Source organism: Lingula anatina, chromosome 10 (genome assembly GCF_051362555.1).
Source record: "Lingula anatina isolate TDL-2025a chromosome 10, LinAna3.0, whole genome shotgun sequence".
NCBI lineage: Eukaryota > Metazoa > Brachiopoda > Lingulata > Lingulida > Lingulidae > Lingula > Lingula anatina.
In genome coordinates, this window is record NC_141776.1 from 7048650 (window position 1) to 7073737 (window position 25088).

Here is a 25088-nt window from a genome sequence, read left to right on the forward strand (position 1 = left end):
GGGCATTATTTTAGAAGTTATGCTGTTTTTTCACATTTCCTCAGATTCAACTCTTAGGCATGTTAACAGTCTCATTATTGAAGTAATAAGATACGTAAAAGTGTTTGTTTGACATTTCCTGCATCTTTACAACATTGTTAGTTGATTATGTAAAAATGATGGTAAACTTGTTATCGTGTATTGTGTAATAAAGTGTCAAAAATGGAAATAAACTCATATCATTGCAGTTTGTCAGATTTAATCATTCACTATGTTCAGAATCTCAGAATGGAGGAAATTAGACATTTAACACTATTCTATTGATATTTTCCCCATCTCATCAATTTTCTTAGTTGATCATATAAAATTGCAGTAAACTGTTTATTTTGTTTTATGTTAAAAAAAGTGTTAAAAATGGAAATAAACCCATGTCAGAACAGTGCTGTCTTGTTTCACATTTCCTCAGATTCAATTCTTAGGCATGTTAACAGTCTCATTATTTAACTAATAAGACATGTTAAAGTGTTTGGTTGACATTTCCTGTATCTTTACAACATTATTAGTTGATTATGTAAAACTGATGGTAAACTTGTTATCATGTATTGTGTAATAAAGTTTCAAAAATGGAAATAAACTCATATCATTGCAGTTTGTCAGATGCAATCATCCACTATGTTTAGAATCTCAGAATGGAGGAAATTGGACATTTAACACTGTTGTATTTATATTTTTCCCATCTCATCAATTTTCTTAGTTGATCATATAAAGATGGCAATAACCTGTTAATTTTGTTTTATGTTAAAAAAATTGTTAAAAATGGAAAAAAAAACATTTCAGAACAGTGCTGTCTTGTTTACATTTTGGCATTTTCAAGTTGTGACTTTGAAGTTCCATATGGGCCTGAAGACCTTTGCTAGTCACATTTTCTGAATATCCATGATACTAATATTTTATTATTAAAATTGATGGTCATTATGCTGTTAAACATTATGTAATATTGCATCAAAATTTGAAAAAAAAAACTATTTTGGGCACTGCTCCCATGATGACCATTTAAGAAAAACAATGTCACTTACTGTTTTCAAACAGTACAGTAAACATGTACAGATGTGTCTGTACATATTGCCATCACCTGTATCTGCCGTCGCCGCCGGCGCTGGCGCCGTGCACTTTCATTGTAAACATGATAAGTGGAAGGCAGTTTTACTTTTTGGCTGTATATTTACAGAGCTGATGAATATTCATAAAACGCAGGTCAAGTTCGAAAATCAGCATGATCGGGCCATTTTAAGGGAAGTTATGCTGTTTTTTAACTTTTCAGCATATATGCAACACTGTAAACACATTTCAAGGAAAACTGATAGGCCTGTTGTCATGAAACTCACAGGAGTAATCTATCTTATTATAACGCAGGTCAGGTTCGAAAATCGGCATGATCGGGCCACTGTTTTAGTAGTTATGCTTTTTTCTTCACTTTTCAGCATATATGCAACACAGTAAATACAATATAAGAAAAACAGATGGGCCAATTGTCATGAAACTCACAGGAGTGGTCATTCCTGCTAAAACGCAGGTTGAGTTAAAAAATCAGCTTAATCGGGCCATTATTTCAAAGAAATGCCGTTTTTTCACATTTCCTCAGATTCAATTCTTAGGCATGTTAACAGTTTCATTATTTAATTAATAAGATACGTAAAAGTGTTTGTTTGGCATTTCCTGCATCTTTACAACATTATTTGTTGATTATGTAAAAATGATGGTAAACTTGTTATCGTGTATTGTGTAATAAAGTTTCAAAAATGGAAATAAACTCATATCATTGCAGTTTGTCAGATTCAATCATTAAAATTTTGCATCAGAATTGACAGTAGCCTATTATGTGCATAGTTATTTCCTGTTTTTTGTCTGTACATTTGACAGCTTTGCTGCCTTGTTTTCAGCTGTTGATGAGCAGAATGAACAAACAAAAGTCATGGAGGAGAAGCTGGCCCACCTGACAATCACGCCCCCATCGCCTATGCACATCTCTGAACTGGCACATTTAGCAGCAGACAATCGTGGTCGCACCTCGTCAACGGGGTCACGCACATCCCAGTCCCAGTCTATGATGAACCTCTCAGTTCCGCCTAAATATTCCCCAGCCGTCTCACCAAAACTGAGCCGGTCACCTGGTGCAGCAAAGAAAAGAATTGGTATGTTTTGTGTAAAAAAAAAAGGTCCTTTTTTAAATTTTAAGCTGACATATGACAAAAGTTTGCAAGAGCAGATGCTCAAAATTTCCTTCTGAAAAGCAGTTTTCAGCCTTTAAAAAGCTTTTTTTTAACCAGTTTTTGGTAGTTATAAATCAAGTGTGTTCACCTTCAACTTTGGGAGTAAGTTTTGTCCTCTGACTCAAAAGAATAACTCATCCTTAGATTTTCACAATTAATCACCCAAACATCTGTTCCTAAGATTGCTTATATATTCTTTGACTACATGCCAAAAAACAATTTGGGAAAATTACTGAAGATTTTTTCATGACAGATAATAGTATTTTCCACTTTGGTTTGCCTCTACAACATCAAGCATAAGCCTCTTCAACCAAATACATGCTTTGCAATAATAAATAAGTCACCCAGGGACCCCTTTTACTTAGAAGGACCCCTTGAACTTAAGACCAAACATTGGTCTCAACTTTTAGTCTAAAATTTAGTTTAATTTACTTCAAGATAGTGGTCTAAATCAGTAGCTCTTCATTTGTGTAAACTGTATTATTTAGCTGAAATAAGACTGATTTAGACTGAAGAGCCAAAGTAGACTAAAATTTTTTTTTTTTTAAGCTCAGACCATTTTTTGTCTAAAGTTGTTTTGTGAAATGAGGCCCCATAGGGACCAGTTTCATCGCAGCTGTTGCTATTAGGGAGACACTTAAGTGCACCTGGTGAACCAGGTCTCTGCGGTAGAATAAGCAGTGCTGTTGGGCCACGTTTCACAAAGAAAAACTGAAAAGACAATCTTAATAAAGCTGAGTTGCATTTCACTATTAATTTTTGGGGTTGCTAGACTGAGACTTTGAGTCAAATTGACCCTTACTCTTAACACTTATTTTCACTCAGGGTGATTTAGTAAGTTAACTACATAATGGGCTAATTATTTGAAAAAGGGTCAAAATTTTTTTAATTCTTGCGAACTAGTTATCTGTAAAAACTCAAATTTTGATTAATATTCTTTGTGAAACGTGGACCTTGGACTTTCAGATTTGATGGCTCACTCTTTCCCGCACAAAATGGGCACATTTGTTTTGCACACACTTCTTAAAGAGCACATGATCATCTATATTGTCTGTCACTTAATGCCTCTCTTTTGAGTGACTTTTTCTGTCATCTCTCGAATGGCTCCATGCTATGGAATAACCAGAATTAGACAGGGGAAAGGTGAAGCCTCTATGAAGAGTATTTATACCATGTGGGACTGGTTTGATCCAAATGATTTCATGTACTGAAAAAAAAAAAACAACTATTTCCATTTCTTGATACAGAAGAAACCATAAGAGGATTCATCATTTTGTATTCAAAAAAAAAAAAAAAAAAAAAAGGTGCAGTGTATCATCTTATGTAGACACTGACATACCTCATATTAAAATCAACATTTCATTTTAATGAGATGTGTCATGATCTTTGAATGATGTAATACAATCAGCTCTTTTCGCCTATGAAAACTTGTGGATTGCACCTCCCCTACTTGTGTGAATACACCATTAGTCTAGATCAGACAAGCTTGTTCTGCTGCTAGCTTCATGCCACCAATTGATCATATTTTGATAAAATTTTCCTCAGCGTGCTTATAGTTATAAATCAATCCTACTCAGAATGTAACATCTTTTGAGTGTGAGTGATTGCACCCTCAACCTCCCTCTAGCTTTTAGCCATGATTTTGCAGAGTCTTCTAAATCCCCCTCCATGGCCTCGAGGCGAATTAGCTCTATGAGCACCTTTAACCGGTCTGCTAGTCTGGGCTCAAACCTGTGCACGCGCGACCGCAGCCCAGAGAGTTCTCCACTACCCTTACCCACTCTGGGTGCTCCTGTCTTTCCTATGCTCCCAAGTAAGTATTGTCTAATAGTTTAGGAAGACAAAAGGGGAGTCCGTTTCGAAAAAGGAGCTCTAGCCTGAAAAAAAAAAAAAAAAAGAAAAATGTCTTGGTCCCAGTTTCACGAAAAAACTTAAGTTAGTTCCCTAGCTAATTTGAACGGGATTTCCATGAATTCCGTGATTTACACTGCTCCTGATAAGGTAAGATGTGTCCATGCGACCATGTAACCTTGGTAATGAGGTTGGTAGCCAGGGAAACTGAAATAATTTTTTTTTTTTTTTGTGTGTGAAACTGGGGCCAAGATGTCTTATTTTTAAGCTAAAGCTCTTTTTGGTAAACAGGCCTGCAGGTGAGAGGAGGGGTAAGAAGGCATTCCCAGTGGTCTGTTCTTCAGATTTCCTCAGGTTGACTTGTAAGTTAAAGATAAGTGGGAAGCTATCAGAAATAGTTACATTACTGATGCAATTTATTCAGATTCCATCTTGAATTTGGCTACCATTTTGTTTCTTTATCAAGATTCAGTCTTGGATTTGGCTGCCATTTTGTATCTATCAATTTTTTTTCTGCGTATTTTGCCATTTTAAAAGAATTTTTCTATTCAATGAAATCAAAAAGTGTTTCATAGGTAGAAAAAGAATTGCCAGATGCTTATTTCTTCTTTATTGCAGCAAATCATTTTCCTTCAAAGGAACAGTTTATGCTGGAATTACCAAGGGAGTGCCTCCCTCCTCCTATGCTCTTGAATATTTGCACAATTATTGCTGTAAAGAGCTAGTTTTGATATTGTAATCATCACTTTCTTCCATGCTATTGCAATTTAACACTGGGTGAAGGTATTTTCATTGTGGGGTTTTGATTGCCTTGAGTCTGTCTAATTACATCAGTCCAAAATGCTTATCGATTTACGTAAAAGCATAACTGATATTAATTTATTATCCCTTTTCAACCGTAAGGATAATGCATATAACCTGTGAAGGAAGTATTGTTGCTTCATCTGTCAAACGTTAAATAATTAAAATGTACAGCAATACTTTAGAGATCATTTTAAGCACCTTGTACTCGAGATTTTCAACATGCTTTACAATTTTGCCAGTCTGAAATACCAATTTGGCAAGCAGTGTTCTAAGCGTAATAGTGCTGTGAAACAAATGCCTGCTAATTTAAATCCACTTTATATAATAAATATTGAATATCCATGTTTAGGTCTCAGTAGTGGTATCGCCAGCAGTCTGGCTGGCGGCTCCTTCATCAGTAAAGTGTTGCTGGCCAATGCTGACGCCCTGTGTGCTGCTGCCTCTCCACTAATGGAGGAAGAGATCTCACTGTGAGTAAAATGCATATTAGATAAATAGATTGGCTGTGCCTCTCTACGCCAAGGAATTGTTTTACCCCCCCCCCCCTCCCCCCCCCAAAAAAATAATAAATAAATAATAAATAAATAGGTGTTTAGGCTTTAGGTCAAGCTTATACTGCTTAAATTCAATATTAAAGTTAACTGAAGTTGGCAGGTTCATAATGGTGAAGGTTAATCTGAATTAATGGCTTAAACAGGTAGATTAATCCTTAATCACTGACAGTCTTCCAATAAGTTGGTGTAGTGTCATTTTTTCAAATTTCATTCAAAATTTAACGTCAGTATTCATGAAGCCCCCTGAGGTTATGCTGATCAAGAACAAAAAAATAAATAAATAAATGAAAATAAAAAAAAAGATATTTTGATATACATTGCTCTATATATTATATATTGAATAAAATTTTGTTGTCATTTTCAGGGAGGAATATACTGAAAAGTGTGTGATGAATAATTACTTTGGTATTGGACTGGATGCTAAGATTACTCTGGAGTTTCATATCAAACGAGAAGAACACCCAGAGAAGTGCAGGTAAGTGGGAAACTGGCTTATTTGAATGTGAATTATTTTATAAACGAGGTCTTGATATGTTGATAATAAGGAAAATATTTGTGTTAAGATTGCTTTTAATTTTTTTATGGCATTATCGATAATTCCGTATCACTTTCAACATTTACAATGATAAAAAATTAGCTAATTTTTCTCTTTTTCTTTTATAACAGAGGCTTTAGTGAAAAAAATACAACTGTAGCACAGAACAAAAAAAAAATCAACTAATTTGTCACTAAAATGGGTTCCTGTCCTTACCACCATCATCATGTCATTTGAGATTTACGAACACTTTTTTTGAAGTTGCCTTTTTGCTTACAGAAGTCGCACCAAGAACATCATGTGGTACGGGGTTCTAGGGGGTAAGGAAATTTTGTCAAAGACCTTCAAGAATCTGGAGCAGCGTGTCCAGCTCGAGTGTGATGGACAGCGTATACCTCTACCTAGTCTGCAGGGAATAGTGGTGCTCAACATTCCAAGGTAAATGACGTCCTGTTGGTCACATGGTCATTTATATCCTGAACTAGGTCACATAGTAATTCACATCCTGAACTAGGTCACTGTGACCTATTTATAACTGGAGAGGGTAATACAGCATATTACAGTTCAGTTTGCAAGGAATAAGTAATAGAGCACCAGCCTTTGGAGTGTATGTGATGTACGCAAGTTACTTTTCAGACACATTTTATGTGTTAGCCACTCCTGCTTCAGACTCACGTATATCACATTTATCTGATGTATTATAAGTATAATGTTAAAATATGACTATTTTAAGTCTCACGTTAAAATAATAAATAATGATAGCTATATAATTTTATAATGTCATCATTGTATTGACCCAAGAGATAAGGCAACAAGATGTAAAAAGGAGCAAAACATTCAACATGTAGACAGGTAATATTTTTTTCACAGGCTGGTTGAACTTGATAAAAATATTTTCATTGTTTCTTTATGTTTATCTTCTCCAGTTATATGGGTGGTGCAAACTTTTGGGGTGGAACCAAAGAAGATGATGTAAGTGATTTGTGAAGATAAAAGAATTATCACATTTCTAAGGGAAGATCACTTAAGATAGATTTCTCCTTTTTTCTTTTAATATAAAGTGTTATTTGAATTTATTCCTGAAATGTAGTCCAATAAAGGAGAGTACATTTTCTTCATTTTCAGTGTTTTATGTCACGTACATGTTGTTTTTGTTTCTGAAAGGAACAGAATGTATATTGAGAATTGCTTGTAGGTGAAGATAAGTTAAAAATTATCTTTTAGCACACGTGATAAAAAACTGTTATAAAAGTATCCTTATAGTATCCTAAATCACTCCTACAACTTATCAAATCAGATTTATTTTAAGATGCTCAAAACTCTTCACTACGATCAACTTAAAACCATTATTGATATTTTTATCACTACTTACCATTCCAGAACTTCAGCGCCCCATCATTTGATGACAAAATTCTGGAAGTAGTCGCAGTATTTGGCTCTATGCAAATGGCGGTCTCCAAAGTGATCAACTTGCAGCATCACAGAATAGCACAGGTAAGAGACCATTGCAGGAAATGAAGGAGGGACAGTGACATTCATTAAATAGAAAAAATTAAGAGATGGTACTGTAGCATCACGGACAAACAAAATAACAAAATAGCCACAAATGGCTTGTGTAAATTGTCTGTTGTTTTGGGTTCTCGGCGTGAAAGTGACCAACCAAAAAACTAAGGAGAGAGAGAGGAGTTAAAGAAAATTGAAAAACATACAATGTTTTTAGCTTTGTGTACAAACAAAGTTGTCTTCAGTTAACTTTGCACAATTCATAAGAATTTTCCTTTGGTTTCAGGGCTGGTGAAATCACTGATATAAAGAGTAATAATAATAAGAGAAAATTTGCAGAAAAAAAAAGAGTTATTTTTGGTTGCACAGCACTTATAATTGTTTATTGTCCCTTTGGTTTCAGTGCCGGACAGTGAAAGTGACCATCATGGGGGACGAGGGGGTCCCAGTCCAGGTGGACGGCGAGGCGTGGGTTCAGCCCCCTGGGTACATCAAGTTCACTCACAAGAACAGAGCTCAGATGCTCACATGGAGTAGGGTTAGTATCAAAATTTGAAGATCAGAAGAGAGTAATTTCTGCCTGTCAGTTTAAATGGCTTTAACCAAAAAAGTTCTCAGCCTACTGGTTCAATTTTTGCAGGTCAACATAAGCCTGTTTAACGAAAGATATTCAGCCCAACAATTTCTGAAATTTTATTTTTTATTTTCTGAAATTTAGACAATCAATCTCAGTGCAGTTTAGTGCACACTTACTTAAAGGTACATACGAACCGAGCATCGGTGGAGCGTGGATTCCCAGTAACACATGTAAACCACTTCTACTAGATTCTTATATGACTCAAATAAATTTGACATGCCAAGGGGTAAACTGAATAGATCACTCGATCAGCCATAAAAGACCTTTAGACTGCTCCTTTCTTTAAATTTATGGTTGTAAATTTAACCTACTTCCGTGACCTACTTTCCTGCCCCATTGACATACAGCTTAGAATACCAACAGAAAAATGTGTTCAAACCTTATTTTCAGGTAAAATTAAACAATGCCTTTTGGTAATTCTCTTAGTTATACTACTTGAAACTATATGCGGGCATTTGGTTGGTTTCTGTGAGAAAAAATTGACTTTGTATGAATCTTTAAGTACATCATATTATGATAACTTTATGGGGACTTTATTTTGCAATTAAAAAAAGAAACCAACCCTCTGTTTCAGTCCTTTGAGAGCACGCTGAAATCATGGTCTGAGAAACAGAAAAGAGAAGAGATTATTCAGGAAAGCCATTTCTCTCCCTACCTGACTGAGGAAGAAACCAACATACTGCAGACCTTTGTGGAGGCAACAGCAAATGTCATCAGAAGGTATATGATCATTCTCTGTAATGGTTCTTGACTTGCTTGATATTTATTGATAACCCAAGACCTGAATATGAGCAGCACTTATCAAATCTGCTTAAACCATTTTGTGAAATTTGTCTTGTTCATTGTTCATTTATTTTGATTTTTATTATTTATTTACTATTTTAGTGTTTTCAGCCTCAATAATGCGGATCTATGCACATGTTTCTTTTTAGCCTTTGAAACATTAGTTGCCATTTATGCAGTCTTAAAACATTTGTGGGTCTATGCATTTGACAGCCTTTGCTGCATATTAGCTTATTTTGTGTTGTCAGCATAAAGGTACATCTTGAAGCAGCCAAGGGTTTTCATATTTGACAGCTTTAGCTGGCTGGTTTCTAGAAATAATTTAGTTTATCCTGTGTTTTTTTATAATTTCAGTGTAAAGATAGCCTCTATATGTCACAGTTCTGTAGAACAAGAGCTCTACCACCTGGCCACACAGGCCTCTGGTTTCCTTGACAGACTCTATCCTGCAGGAAAACTGGCAGAGGTAACTCCTTTTACTTTATTTAATGATTTATATATTGGAAAGAAATTACAGAATGGCCCTGGAAGTGCTACCTGTAGACAGAGCTCTTGGTAAACGTACAGAACCCAATTCAGATTATTGTTAAGTTTTTTCCACATATTGCCTGATTAACATGGTACTTGTGCAATTAATAATTAAATCTGCAGTTTTTAATGAAATCAGAAAAAAAATTTTTCTTGCAAAATGTGCATACATTTTTTACTGTTTGATGATCAGTAATATACGGTTGTTTCTGTAACTTTGAAAACTGGTACATTGAACTTTGGTGTCTTGGAAGAGTCCTTGGTAACAAATGTGTTTCATTCTCCAATTTTGATATCCTTTTTATACAAATAACATTACAAGCAAGAAACAACATAATGTCTCATTAATTAAAATCAGTGGATACAGTGGTCTTTTTAGACTTCCTTTATAAAATGCCAAGTCTTATATTACTACTTTTCTTTCCTACTGCAGCCGGATCGTGGGATCAGTGAGGCTTTTCAGGTTTCTATCTTTACCATTCTCTGCATTGTGAACTAGTTGTGAAGATGTTGTGTATTTCCCTTCCCTGTTGACACTGACCTTGACCCACATATTATCTGACCGAGTTGTAATGTGACCTTGACCCAGTTTTGTGTATTGTGACCTAGTTGTGAATTTCTTGTGTACACCCGTATCTTGACTTATGTGCATTGTGAACTAGTCGGTGTGTATGTGTTTTATGCCATTAAACACATCTTCGTTGTGTTTGCATTGCAAACTAGTATTTGTGTAGTCTTAATTGTTCTGTTTTTTTTTGTTTTTTTTTCTTTTCTAATTACATCAATAACTGGACAGTGCATGGTGTTTGGCTTTAGTTGTTGCTATGCAAGGTACATATCTGTTGTTTTAGTTTTAATCGAGATGGAAAGAATCAAGAATGGTTTTCGTTGCAAAATTTAACTGAGGATTTTTGCCACACACACTCTCACACCTAACACACTGCCACCCTAATGCATTTTCACAATGTGCTGCAATTCCATTACAATGCCATGTCTATGACAATCAAACCTAGGTACTGTACTTTTACACACTCGGCAAGTTTTTTTTTTTTTACTTGCAAGTTCTAGTTTTAGCCGTTAGTCTAAAAATGTGGTTCACATCTGTTGTATAAAATGTTTTTCCCCTCCCATCACAGGTAGCACATGGTCACAATCAACATCCATCATATTCTTACGTTAGCACACGCACTCACTGACATGCACACGTACTCACAAACACACACACTGTAATTCTACTAATACACTGAAACATACATACACACACGTACTGTAATGCCACTATCACACAACGCATATACACACATACACTTTAATGTCACTAACACCACACAGACGCACGCATGCACGCACGCACGCACACACACACACACACACACACACACACACACACACACACACTGTAATGTCACTAGTCTAGTAGCACCCTCTGTCACCCTGGGTTAAGACCTTTTGCTTATGTGGTCATAGCATAGATGGCACTGGGGGAGTAATATATAGGGGACAGGGTGTTAATACCCATCAAGGTAAGACTATGGTTATCATGGTGCCTTCCTATAGTCAGCAGTTGATGTTAGTTAATATAGAACTTACTGCCTCCAAAGAGGGCTTCCTCAGTTTTATGGATATTGTTTTTTGTTGTTCTTATAGTGCAAACAAAGGTTATATTGCATGTGAGAGACTTAATTGTATCGTATTGCTAAGAATGAGTAAAAACACAGCAAAAACGTGGGATGGTAGTTTGCACATGAAGTGTCTCTGTTCAAAGATAGGGGGTGCCACTGTGCAGCTCCAACTGAATGCGGCTCTTTTATATTAGTATAATGATTGTAATTAGAAAATTCCATTAGTTTTGCAATGACACATGAAAATGGATTCCATTTCAACCAAGAGGAGGGGATTGGTCACATTCTGTGATAGTTCTAGTTGATATTGGGCGTCACTAAACTCTGAGCTGTGATGTATGCTGTCTTCTTTTTCAAACATTTCAAACATGATTACTTATCAGACTCTGGTGGCCTGTGGCAAGTTTGTTTAAAGTAAATGCATAGTCACTCACCATAGGGAGTTTGTTGAACCATTGCTATAATCTATTTGAATTTGAGATTATATGACGTTTAAATTGTGTTTTTTAAATTTGATATACATTTTTAAAAAATTTTTCTCCAGCCCACAATCAGAAGTCAGGTGTCAGATCTCGTCAGCAGTGTGCGACTACTGTGCCAAGAAACCAGCCTCTTTTTACAAGAGAAGGCAACTGAATGTGTAAGTTAGACTTTCTTGCTGCAGCTTCACCACTTCACCCCCCCCCCCTTAAAAAAATTAAATAAATGAATAAATAAAATAAATGGAAGGATATAAAATAAAATGCTAACACACTAGTTTTCTCTCTCTCTATCTCTCACACACATTCCTTCAAGTTGAGATGCCTTTCCAAAGAGGTCAACGCAACAACAGTTGTGGAAAAGGGTACTTTATTTAGCTTATACAACAAGAATTTATATATCCATTTGATTATCATACATTGTATGCATGATCAAATGATGTGCTTCTACGATTTCAGCGTCTGCGGTCTGACAATGCGGAAAGTTTGTCCAGCTCCGTAGCAGCAGTTGAAGTAGAGCTCAAGAGAGTGGTCGAAATTGGAGGTCTGGCTCACTTCCAGGCTTTAGAAGAAGAGGTGAGATATGTGGGTCACCTTGACCTAATTCCAAGCTAAGTACAGATCTGAAGCCTGTGGCTAGCATCAAAATTTGGTGCCACTTCATTTTGGGGCCCATTCAGAACCAGTTGATCCATGGACTAGTCTGCGGATCAAATATGGCGCCACCCACTTGAAAGCGTGCTGAGATTTAATTGCTCTGCCCCTGCTGGGACGATGTGCTTTGGAGGCGGAAATCCATTGTCAAGTTCCCACCATATTTCATCTGCGGACTTGTTAGTCCATGGACCAACTGGTTGTGAAAGTGTCCTATGATGACCTGTACTCTAAATGTATCTTGCTTTGTGTATAGTTGCAGGTGCCACCAGAACAACACAAGACAAAGACCAAGACGGGAATGTTTCGACTCTTTAAGAAAGGAGGGAAGTCAAAAGAGAAACCAAATCTTTCAATAGCACCTGGTAAGTGTTTGAAGGAAAGACCAGTAAATCAAAATATGAGCATATGCTTTATTCGTCCCCCCTTTTTTTTTTTACAGCGGGAAAATTTTGTTATGTATACCCAGTGTTTTGAGCATTGAATATCCATATGGCTATATTGTGAAGAGAAATTGCAAGCCACATTTTCAGAATTTTTTTAGTTTTTTACAGCTTTCACCCATGTCAGTGTGTTAAATTCCAGTGTTAAATGTCCATGAGTGGGGTCCCGAGGAGGTGGCACAATGGCTGAGCAGCGTGGGCCTCGGGGAGTACAAGGACAGCTTCATCAGCCATGACATCCGCGGGAGAGAGCTCCTGACTCTGGAGCGAAGAGATCTCAAGGTGAGTGCACTGCTACCTTTGTGGCAGAAGTGGGATGAGAAAGGTTGTCTTGGGAGATATTGGGAAGCATGTGTGTGTGTATATGCATGTATGGGCGGGTGGGTGGGGGTGAGGTTGGTAGTGTAAAATAACACACACACACACACACACACACACACACACACACACACACACACACACACACACACACACACACACACACACACACACACACACACACACACACACACACACACACACACACACACTTGTGAAGTTCAGTAAAGTTTGAATGAAGTCTTTAATCTGTTTCTGGACTGATGTTATTTAGGTATGATATACATTTAGTAATATATAGATTAAAAAAACTTTATTTGTATACACAGTATTGCCAGTTAAGAGCTGTTCTCTCCAGCATATTGAAAGCTCTTGCTAGCTGGCAGCAGCAGATGAGACCAGACTAATACTTTGGGTGTATTAGACACTAGCCATACACAGTGAAATGTAATAATAATAGCTTCTATGGGCCCAATTTGCTTAATTGTATACTAGTTATCTATTCTGTTATCATCAATAATGCTTTTAATCTAAGATTTTATTTTAAGCTTTAATTTTTTTTTTGTGCTTCTGTAGATTTTAGTTTTATATGGTCTGTTTGGCATAATGTTGGTACCTGCCTGCATGAATGTGTTAACAAGTAACTGCTGTCAATAATGAACTCATGCAAAAAAAAAAAAAAAAAAAAACGGAACATCATAGTCAAAATAAATATCTTTTTTAGAAACAACATACATTATGATGGCATCATGAGGTATCAGTTTGAGTTACTAATAGCAGATTGTCCAAGGTGTGAAGCACTGGCACAACTTTGTTATTTAAAAAGATGGTTTTATGAAGCTGAGAATTTGGCCACATTTACAACCAAAGTTGATCTGCAGACTAACAGATCCACAGATCAAATATTGCCAACCCACTTGGAAGCTAGCTGCATAATCCCAGCGGGGAATCTATTCAGTTTGTATTAGGAGATTATGCAGCAAACTTTCAAGCTTTATTTGATCCACAGATCTGATAGGCTTGTTGTAAATACGACCTTTATCTACTCTCTCAGGTTTGCCAACTTGACATGCAGACTCCATGGTTATTATTCAATCAATTTGAAGAAAATAAATTCATAATTTTCAACAAAAAGCTATGCTTTGTTGGTAATACTCCAAAGATTTATTCAACATTTTTGAAAAGTTAGCTTCTTGTCAAAAAGTACATTTTTGAAAATAGAAATGATTAAGCTTTAAAATTTGAAGTTTTTTTTAATTTTAATTTTAAACATTTGAACATTGGAGATTGCATGGCTTTGGAAAATTAATGCAAATAATGTACGTATGAAGTTGACAACTGGAGTGCCTAGCATTTGTTGGTAACAATTTTTTTCAGTTTTCTCACAACTCTAAAATCCTTAATCTCTGAACTCGAAAATATTAAATATCCTTGGGGTTATTATTTTTTTCTTCCTGTGTTAGAAACTTAATCATTGGTCCAAGTACACCATGTCTTGCCCTATTTTATGCATGTTTTCTGATGAAACTTAAATGTGTGATACTCTGAAATATTATCTTTTGTATATTATGGCAATTACTCATTAAAACCAAACAAAAGTAATTATTTTCTTCAAAACACTGTTTTGTGAGTAATAATCGAAATATGGTTTTTTGAATTTTTGGGGCTTCATGTCAGATGCTTCACTTATTTACAGTGTGTGAGTAACTGAAAGTGATTTATCTTGAAAAAGGCAACATTGAAATTAGTTTAGCAAAAAGTTTAGTTTGAAAAATTTAAGTAATTGCTGTAATTTGCTCTTGCCACCTTGAAATGGATGTTTTGGGTCTGTAACACCTTCCTGAATGCAGTGACTTGAGAAAGGATTACTTAAAAGGTTTCACAGGCTGTTTTGAATGAGTTTTGAATGCCTTACCATGACTTACTTTTCAATGGCAAATGTGTTTACACCTGGCAGGAATTGGGCAAACTTTAGATGACTTTAATTTTTTTTCTTGACCCTGCTAATATCTGATGGTGTTTGGAGCATTTAAAGTTTTCATGTGTGTATTGAAAATTGTTTGCATGTAAATTTTTTTATTGCACCTTGACAAGTTTTTTTATTCACATGTTCAATCCTTGATTAATCGTATTTAACTACTAAAATTTATTTAAGTAATTAAAATAAAACACTAAAATACTTGAAATGATATTGATTTCGTCAAAGAGGTCTGCAGGTCTAGAAGTGTCATTTAGTGTCGCTGCCTCTGATATAAGATTTTTTCTTTAGAGCATCTTGAAAATAGAATTGGCCTCATCCTAAATTTGTTACTTTCATGGGTGAAAGTTTTAGGATTATGCTGGATTTCAGGATTTTCAATCTTCACTTTGATCTTTTTGTCATATGGTCTAAATGTAATGAGAAATTGCAAGTTACAACTTCCACCCATGTACAAGTACTAACTTGACAGCTTGGAAAATACAAAAGAAAAAAATGCATTTTGCACAAAATGTTACAATAAATTATATTTGCATATCTGTGCTTATTTCAAATTAATATGACAGACAACTGATTTCAACTGTGATTGCTCTCATTGTAGCAAATTTTTGGTTTTATGTAAATGTTCAGGAAAAAAAACTACGAATTTTGGGTAGTTTGGCAGAAAGGAAACAGACATGTTCATTTTCTTTTATCAAACTAGATATTCTTAAAACTTCATGAAAGTTTTGTAACATGCTAGATCGAGCTCAGCAAATGGTTATTTAGGTTGTTTGCTTACTGAGCACTTTACTTTGACTAATCCAGTGGTCCTAAAGTATAATTAATTAAGTTACAGTGTTTTTTACTCTGCTTCAAAGTAGGTGACTTGCTTACAGTTGTCAGTCTCTCAAAGTGCACCGCTTGATGTGAAAAAGGTAAAAAAAACTTCATATAATGATTAGATAGAATTCAATCTAATGTATTTCTGTAAAATTTTGCAGGAGCTAGGAGTGACCAAAGTGGGGCACCTGAAGAGGATCCAGCAGGGGATAAAGGACATCAGTAACAGAATGTCCTCGCTGGACAAACACGCCACTGTGTTATGACAACTACTCAAGCCTCCGCTGCCACCCTGGTGGCTTACCCTGGGGGCACTGAAAGAGGAACATTTTGAGCAAGAAGCGGATGTGTATTATTAATCTCACGATTCCCACTGTTAAAATGCCAGTGGCTTACCCTGGGGGCACTGAAAGAGGAACATTTTGAGCAAGAGGCAGATGTGTATTTTTAATCCAGCTGTTGAAATCCCGGTGGCTTACCCTGGGGGCACTGAAAGAGGAACATTTTGAGCAAGAGGCAGATGTGTATTTTTAATCCCACTGTTGAAATTCCGGTGGCTTACCCTGGGGGCACTGAAAGAGGAACATTTTGAGCAAGAGGCAGATGTGTATTTTTAATCCAACTGTTGAAATCCCGGTGGCTTACCCTGGGGGCACTGAAAGAGGAACATTTTGAGCAAGAAGCAGATGTGTACTATTAATCCCACCGCTGCCACCAATGTAGCATATTTCTTTGTACTCATGGCACCAATGCTAGCCAGTATTTCACTCTTAACCCCTCAAAGCCACCTTGATGGCTTACCGTTGGAGCAGCTAAAGAAAAGCTCTTTCAGTACAGTATATTTTTGTGAACGGAGATCAAAATTTTCTTTTGAACTTCCATCCAGGTGCTTTAGATTGGGGACTCAGTCAATCGAACCATAAGAGTGAACAACACAGTTTATAAGATCCTCCTGTTGCCACCAGTGAACATATAAAAACCTTAATTGATGATGAATATTTGTTTTTTTATAACATGTGACAGTGGTCCAAAGACTGATGGCATTGGATTAATATGCAGCACAGCATGGAGAGGATTTAATTTTGAAAACTAACATGTGAGGGGCCAATTCTTTCAGACACTGATAGCTACCACTATTGTAGCACAAGATGAGGTGATTGTGAACAGTTTGATGTCGAGAATGGGAGCAATTAGTAGGTAAACCCCTTGGTAACCTGTAAGGGGCCAATTTTTTTTCTGACAGTGATAGGTATTGTATTTATTTTTAATTTAGAGGAGGCAGATTTGAAAGAGTTTGATGTCATATAAGAAATAGGAAGGGGGGTGAGCATGGAGCACAAAGAGAAGAACAACTGGAAACTGAGAATTGAATATGGAGTAAAAAATGGATGACGACCTAGGGACATCTTCACTACTGATTCTGGCTAACTGCTGCCATGGTTAAAGCATTGCCAAGTTGCTCAATTGAACACGAGACCACATCTTTTTAGATCCCTATATTATTTACATGTAATATGGTCAGTTTGGTCCAAAATTAGTTGGCCAAACTGCCTGCAGGAGGATTTTGTTTGACTGAGCAGAAGCATGTTACAGTTAGGCACCAACTGAATTGTTGGCACCAACATGTTACAGAAAAGGCACCAATGGAATTGGTGGCACCAACATGTTACAGAAAAGGCACCAACTGAATTGTTGGCACCAACATGTTACAGTTAGGCACCAACTGAATTGTTGGCACCAACATGTTACAGAAAAGGCACCAATGGAATTGTTGGCACCAACATGTTACAGTAAAGGCACCAATGGAATTGTTGGCACCAACATGTTACAGTAAAGGCACCAATGGAATTGTTGGCACCAACATGTTACAGAAAAGGCACCAATGGAATTGGTGGCACCAACATGTTACAGAAAAGGCACCAACTGAATTGTTGGCACCAACATGTTACAGAAAAGGCACCAATGGAATTGTTGGCACCAACATGTTATAGTAAAGGCACCAATGGAATTGTTGGCACCAGCATGTTACAGTAAAAGCACCTCCTGAATTTTTGGCACCAACATGTTACAGTAAAAGCACCTCCTGAATTGTTGGCATCAACATGTTTCGGTAAAGGCACCAAGGCTGACTGAATTGTGGTCATTTTCTGCTGTCAGGTGCAGTATTTTAATTTTTTTAGTCCTCTGGTTTAAAGTGCAATAGAGCAGGTTGTAATGAAACTATTGTATTGTATTATCAGTGTGTTAATACCTCTCCCAATAAAGAAGGTTATGGGAATTGTTATCTGACAAGATCTTTCAGAATGTTCTGGACAAATTATGATGAAATTGTCAGGATAACCAGTCATTCAAAAGTGAAAAACAACAATTTCAACCAAATCTTGGTCCATATTTTTATATAAATAAAATCCATTGCCTTTTTCCTTGGCAGAGGCCAGCAATCTTTTAGTACTCTCATCCCTAAAGCAGTCCTGTTATAGCTTCAAGGTGCCCTTTCCTAGGGGAACTGAACCAGCTCGAGTTAATTTTACTGTTCATCACACAATGTCTAAAATCTTGGCATATTTCAGGATTTGGGCATGTGATCTATAGGTGTATCATACCAATTTGTGTCTTTTGAATGTGTTACTTTATATGTGACCCTTTAAATCAAGTCTCTCGTTTCAGGAATGTATTTAATGGCAGATGTTGTATACTCCAAATTTCCTTTTTGTTATCAAGTGTTACTGATAGAGTTCTGTTAGTGCCATGTTAAACTTGAAGGTGCTCTCCATAATTTGACCCCCTGTTCAATTCTAAGTTTAAAGTCAATTTATTCAGTATTACTGGTTGACAGACCAAAAGTACATCACAATAATTATATTAACGATATTCACTTAGAATCCAAAAAGGTCATCAACAATTTCCTAAATGCATAATATACATATATGTTGCTCTGCTACCACCTATGTCTACGGATGAGCCTTTCAAAATTGTTTTTTTGTCAAATATTTGAACTGTATGTCTTTATGTACAAACAGTGCAAGATCCCTCGATATAAATGGCTTTTTTTTTACATTTTTACCTGTGGCACAGCCAAACCAACCTATAGGTCAAGGATTTACTCTTCATCTATATCTTCTAACATTTTGCAAAGCGAGGCCATTTCTGCTGCAGGGTTTTTTACCAGTAGACCTGAACCTTGCGTTTGTCCTGAACAAATATAGCAGGTGGCAATTTATTGTATTGTGTTAAATTATTGACTCCTATGTAGAGCCCTATGTTCCTCTACACAACTATTGACTTTGGGTGCAGTCACCTTTTGGCTAGGTCAACAGTTTGAGCTTAATCAAGAGGTGATCGAAACACTAAGTCTGTAATTGCTTTGTTATATGATCATGATTTTTTAGATAATTGAAAATAATACAGGAACATTGAGAACTTGCTGACATTGTATCTGCCTCATGCAGTGGCCAGCCATGGAGATCCAAGATGGCAGCAATGTGCTCTCAATGGTCAACTCACTTACTCAACCAATCGTTGAGCATCAAAATTTGTGATCATGTAACAAAAAGTAATGTTTGTCTCTATTTAATTTGTAATATAGGTCACTTTGACCCTCTTATGTAATATTGCTAGTCATTGTGTTTAATTTTTAGGTGCACTCTGAAATCCTCAGCATTGTTCCTTTTAATGTGTGTTCATATTGTAGATGTTTACAAATTATTTAATATCTAAGATACATTTTGCAGAGACAATTTTGATCAGGTGTGATGTTCATTGGTGGACTAAGATCATACTTTTTGTTAATTTATTGTTTTGTGTTTAATAGTATAGAACATTACCATTATTTGATGTAATTGGTGTTGTTATTTATAATGGGCATTTTAGTGCACCTTGCCATAAATAGTCTCTATCCTGACTGGTCCTGGCTGTTTGAACCTGACTGTATGGTCCTGCCTACCTGGTCCCGGCTGTTTGATCTCGGCTGTCTGGTCCCCCTGTAAGGTCCTAACTGCCCCGGCCATATGGTCCTGTCTGGTCCCGCCTATATAGGCCATGCTGTATGGTCCTGGCTATCTGATCTCGGCTGTCTGGTCCCCCCTGTAAGGTCCTAACTGCCACAGCCATATGGCCCTGTCTGTCTGGTCCCGCCTGTATGGTCCTGACTGTCTGGTCCTGCCTGTCTGGTCCCACCTGTATGGTCCTGACTGTCTGGTCCTGCCTGTATGGTGTGGGCTGTATGGTCCTGACTGTCTGGTCCCTTCTGTTATGGTCATGGCTGTATGGTATCGGCTGTCTGGTACTGGCTGCCTGGTCCCGGCCGTCTGGTCACTGCTGTTGACTTATAAAACCAGTACAACTTGAGTACTTTAAGTATGAAACAATTCATTAAAAAAATGTATATCAGTATAATTATGGTTTCTTTGCATTTTTATTCTAAGCATGCTCAGGTCACTTTGTTAATGAAATGGATAATATTTGATATTCGCAATTTTGTGTTCCTGCAAAAGCAAAAAAAAGAAGTGAAGAAAAGCATTAATAAGATACCAGAAATCCTTTTCTCTGGCAAACACACCAGAAACTTGCAAAGTAGTTAATATTACAAACCACATAATGGTATTCAGGTAATCATTATATGTAGAGGCATGAACATGTACGTCATTGTGATCTAAAATGTTTGCAGCTAGGTCACTTTGACCCGAGTTTTTTTTTTTTTTTTTAACTTTAATTGAGTCAATGCAAATGCTTATACAAACATAAAAATTCACCAAGATCCTTTTTCTTAGTAATTATAAGGTCACTTTTGATCAGTTAACCTATTAGTCCAGCATGAAAATATGGTCACCCATATTTTCCTGTATTTTTGGCCCTATGTGCCAACTGTGAAACTGGTTCTTACAGGTGCAATATATGTCATTTTTCAGTCATTTAATTGTATTAATTATTATGATTGTATTGTGTAAATTGTATTAATCTTGTTAACTACAATTTCAGATCATGTATGGTTCTTGTTGCCTCATGCCCTATGGCGTGTTGGTGTTCAATTTTGATATCTTATTGTTGATAGAATATTTAAAAAGAATTTGTATTTTTCATACTATTACATTATAGTTAATATTTCAAAGTATGATTATTACTATCATTGTGAAACTCTATCTTTGTGAAAGTTAATAAACTTTTTTCAAAAATTAATATTATTGTTGTGTAACAGCACGTATATACTTTAGTTTTGAATTTCTTTTTAATTTTTTTTTCTTTAATATACATTTATGGCATATAAAAAGAACACTTAGGATCACTTTTTTATATTTTTTCTAATTCAGTAGTTAAGCTTTGGCCAGACATTAAGACTGCCAGGAGGGAATATTGACATCGAGTACTTTTATTTGAGGGGTTTCATAAAATTAAAATGGTCTGGAAAGTGGGGAAAGGTAAATAACTTTGCTGGATATCTAGAAAAATGTATAAATACTCATACGTTGTAGTCCAGGTTAAAAAAAAAACCCTATCACAAGAAAGATGTTACAAATGTTTTAGAGTAATTTGTGTGCTGCAATTAGCTGACACCATGAGTTATGAAGGACACTTGCGTTTCTCTTCTTTAACTACGCGGGCTGACAGTATGCCTCTGCTGTTTCCAGTTTCTGATAGTAGAGAAGCGTTTTTAGGCTATTTCCTGCGGCCTCTGAAACTCAAGGTTATAACAGTCAACTGTGACCTCTTTCTCCAGTACAATTATCTCACTTTGAGAGGTCCTAACATGGGTAGTTGCTATCCTTTTTAAACCTTTGACATGCATGTTCCTTTAAAATTGGATCCTTGGATCTTCTATTCTGGAATCTCCCGTCGAGCAAACAGAACATCCAATCCACGAGTAAATTTTACCTCCCGGTACATCCCTGTCTTTTGGAAAATCTCCTGGATTTCTTTAAGGCGTCGAGCCAATTCGCGTTCTCCTTTCGGTCCTTTCTCGAAAACGGAGTACTCTACTGACCACACGTCCACGGTGATGTCTCCCCAGGGAAATGTCCTCAGAATCTCCGCCTCGGCCCCCTCGACGTCCAGGGAGAAGTAGTCCACATGGGTCACCCCCAGTGCGGCCAGGATGGAGTGTATTGGGAAACACTGCGGCAAGCCTTTGCCACGAATAACACTTTGTACATTTGCCGGAAGAGCGCGTCCCGTTTCACTGATGCCGCCCAAGAGACTGGCATATGTGAATTCTATTCGCTGTGGGTGCGGTCGTGGAGACAGGCAGGCGTTTATGGTATATGATTTCCTGTGTGGAAAGAAAGTTCTGTAAGTCAGAGAAGTAATTCACCAGCTGTGTTATGTTATAAGAACAGTATTTTTTTTTCATAAAGCAAACAGTTAAATATTAAAATTGTTTACCTACAATATTTCGATGCCTGTCAGAGCATCTTCATGTGGGAATGAGGTTATCCGGGTGAATAGCTTTTATTCAGAAGTTGGGGGGTACTGGAGTCGTTCGATGTGAAAGCCCTTTTCACTAGTGTACCAGGAGATGAAGTGGTGATTATGCCCTGCCCCCCCCCCCCCCCCCCCCCCAAAAAAAAAAAAAAAAAAAAGCAGAAAAAGATGACAGCTGGAATGATAGGATTAAGTGACACCAGTGGAATTTGGGGATTTGGGGATCTACTAAAATGGTCATTCAATTAAGCTGATTGCACTTAACGAGAATCCCCGCAAAGTTGGGTTTATCCACGGAATGGGGGTCTAAGTGCAAGATTTTTAATACATGTTTAGTATGTTAACTGTTTCTTTTCAAACTAATCTGAAGAAAAGTAACACACTTTTAACAATTTTTAACATCTGAATAGAAATAACTGAAACTATATTGTGCATAGTCATAAACTTTACGATCTTTTGGCTTTAGGCAATGCAGGCCATGCATTCCCTTAGGAAAAACTGTTTGGTATATGACACGTAGCAAAAGTCAGTCAATAAATTTATATAGTCACGAATCAGGACTATGAATACTAAAATATAGCTTAAAACCATCGAAGCGTTAATGATATATCATCCTCGAAGTAAATGTGTGTGTTTTTTAAGTCTAGAACAATTTGATCTCGAACTAAATGAAATTACCTGTGTTTCTTGATCAAGCTTTCAAAGATCCACGGATCTGCTTCCACGAGTAATCCCGTCCAATTCCGAAATCTCTCGAAAAATAAAGAGTTAGAAAAGAGTTCCCCGTCCGCCGCCCCCGCCTCAACAAAAAATCCGTTCTCTCTCTGCTTTAATAGCTCGTCAACTGTTTCTGATTGCTTTACCTGAGAATTGTGTTTTTTCTTTGGGTTTTTCAAGTAGTATGGACGTTTGGACGGCGCAAGGAGCCATCTTTCGCGGATAAGCCTCAGTAATCTAGGATCGGTTGCATTCACTGCCTTTGATCCAAGGTCCTCGATCATGTCTGCACTTGTCGGTAAAATGTCACCTCGATGAACGCTAGGTTTCTTGTAGTGGTCAGGTTGGGGATAAACACTTAACACCCTGCTCTGTCGCGGCTTTGAGTCCGTTTCACGAACGCGGCCTGTGGCATCCAAGAGTAGGCCTATCAATGAAGGTATGATCATTACCGCAGCGATTAACAAACTTATTTTCAGCGTTCGAAGCGTTAAAGGCATTAAAAGACATTTCAAAACATCCATTGCTGGAAGATCTCGGACCCCAACCTCTGCCTTTATGCCACTGATTTTCACTCTATTTACAGGCACACCAATACAAGTGTTTCACATGCTTCATTTGCATATTACTTTTATCGCTGCGATGATGAATTAGAGTCGCGCATGCGTCATAACCCACGTCATTCTCACCTCTCATGAACATTTTCACAAAATATTCATACGATTTATGTCCACAGTATACTTATTAAGAACGTCTGAACATAAGCCAGTTACATATGGAAAATAAATTTATAATACTAGAATACTATGTTTTATTGTTATTTCTATTAATTTATGCCCTTTTAATATCATTTTGGTTATTTCCCCCGCCAAAGTATACCCTAACCACGACCGTTGAGAAAATTTAGATCCATACAACTGTTTTTGAGTTTTTTTTTATCAACATTTTGGGCGACCTCGTCCAAAATTGACAGCTTCCATTCCCAGTACGGTTTCCAGAGTCTCATATTTGCACTGTATTGTCTCGCATATAACTCATAAATGAATTACTAAGGCTGAGACCCGGATTTTACTGTAAGTTCCTAGATGGAGACACAGGAGAAGCCTGGCGAACGTGGTGCTCAGAGGTAAAAAAGAAACTGTAGCCATGTCACGCCAATCAGAAAAGTCCAGACTATGGCGAGGGATCGACAACACGGTTTATTTTGACCCAAGATGTACCAGTTGCAGTCCTGTTAAATGAATATCAGTGTGTCTGTGCCGATTCCACGGTGTTTCCAGTATCTGATAGTAGATATTGTGTAGAAGAGTGGCGAGTTGCAAACGTCTCCATAAACCCAGGGCGTCGGACATCAATTTTGACATGTAAGGTTAATATGGCGTATCCAGGCGACTAAAGTTTATACCGTCGACGTTTGTATGTGACACTGTCCACCTACACACAAGTAACGAGTTCTATACTAGATCAATACCTCTCGTCGAGCAAACAACACATCTTGTGTTTTACGAAATTTCACCTCCCGGTACAACCCAGTCTTTTGGAAAATCTCCCTGGTGCCTTTGAGGCGCTTCTGCGTGTCTCCCCCTCCTCCAGAGCCGAAAACCCCATACTCTACTGTCCACACGTCCACGGTGATTTCTTCCCATGGGAATGACCGGAGGATCTCCACCTCGGCCCCCTCGACGTCCAGGGAGAAGTAGTCCACGTGGGTCACCCCCAGCGCCGCCAGGATGGAGTGTATTGGGAAACACTGCGGAAAGCCCTTGCCACGAATGGCGTCTTGTGCATAGTCAGGGAGAACGTGGCCCGTCTCACCAATGCCGCCTAACTCACTGGCATATGTAAACTCCATTCGCTCTGGATGCGGTCTCGGAGACAAGCAAGTGTTGATGATATATGATTTCCTGTATTAAAAAAGAAAAAAGTTGTTTTAAATTGAGCAATGGATTTACAAACAAGTAACAAACAACAATCAAATAGCCACTAACAAGGCTAAGAATTTGTCAATCTCTTGAAGTGTACCGACACACCTGTATCGTTATGTAAAACGCTCTCTCTCTCTCTCTCTCTCTCTCTCTCTCTCTCTCTCCATAGACTAACAAGACAATCAAATTTTTTACACTACATCAATCATCCTCGCATGCGCATAGTCACAGTCACACGTGGCAGAACACATCAGTATGTCATATTGCCAAAT

General features: G+C 37.2%; 2 protein-coding genes across 7 annotated transcripts in view; one reads left to right on the forward strand and one right to left on the reverse strand.

Moving 5' to 3' along the window:
* LOC106175105 (diacylglycerol kinase delta) overlaps window positions 1–20935 on the forward strand; it is a 43165-nt gene extending 22230 nt beyond the window's left edge. The window contains exons 17-33 of one of the 6 annotated variants that reach the window (XM_086996970.1): window positions 1920–2171; window positions 3898–4062; window positions 5254–5374; window positions 5823–5933; window positions 6273–6431; window positions 6920–6965; window positions 7374–7487; window positions 7900–8034; window positions 8708–8853; window positions 9271–9382; window positions 9878–9907; window positions 11611–11706; window positions 12005–12121; window positions 12456–12564; window positions 12785–12924; window positions 13685–13750; window positions 15922–20935. In XM_086996970.1, the coding sequence (XP_086853096.1) occupies window positions 1920–2171; window positions 3898–4062; window positions 5254–5374; window positions 5823–5933; window positions 6273–6431; window positions 6920–6965; window positions 7374–7487; window positions 7900–8034; window positions 8708–8853; window positions 9271–9382; window positions 9878–9907; window positions 11611–11706; window positions 12005–12121; window positions 12456–12564; window positions 12785–12924; window positions 13685–13702 (1871 nt within the window). In that variant the 3' untranslated portion in view covers window positions 13703–13750; window positions 15922–20935. The remainder of the gene's footprint in view (window positions 1–1919; window positions 2172–3897; window positions 4063–5253; window positions 5375–5822; window positions 5934–6272; window positions 6432–6919; window positions 6966–7373; window positions 7488–7899; window positions 8035–8707; window positions 8854–9270; window positions 9383–9877; window positions 9908–11610; window positions 11707–12004; window positions 12122–12455; window positions 12565–12784; window positions 12925–13684; window positions 13751–15921) is intronic. The other 5 variants (XM_086996969.1, XM_086996967.1, XM_086996966.1 and 2 more) reach the window with 5 other exon arrangements.
* On the reverse strand, window positions 20447–23668 carry LOC106175090 (uncharacterized). Its single transcript, XM_086996982.1, has 2 exons — window positions 22853–23668; window positions 20447–22022 (listed from the first exon to the last, which is right to left on the reverse strand). The coding sequence occupies exons 1-2, from the start codon at window positions 23413–23415 to the stop codon at window positions 21572–21574; spliced, it is 1014 nt and encodes a 337-aa protein (XP_086853108.1). The 5' UTR covers window positions 23416–23668; the 3' UTR covers window positions 20447–21571.
* Between the last annotated feature and the right edge of the window lie 1420 nt (window positions 23669–25088).

Excerpts from the sequence above, each read along its gene's own strand:
- LOC106175090 (XM_086996982.1), bottom strand. The coding sequence starts at position 23,415 with ATGGATGTTTTGAAATGTCTTTTAATGCCTTTAACGCTTCGAACGCTG. Across the intron at positions 22,023-22,852 it reads AGCTTGATCAAGAAACACAG|GAAATCATATACCATAAACG; the intron begins GTAATTTCATTT and ends CTTTCCACACAG.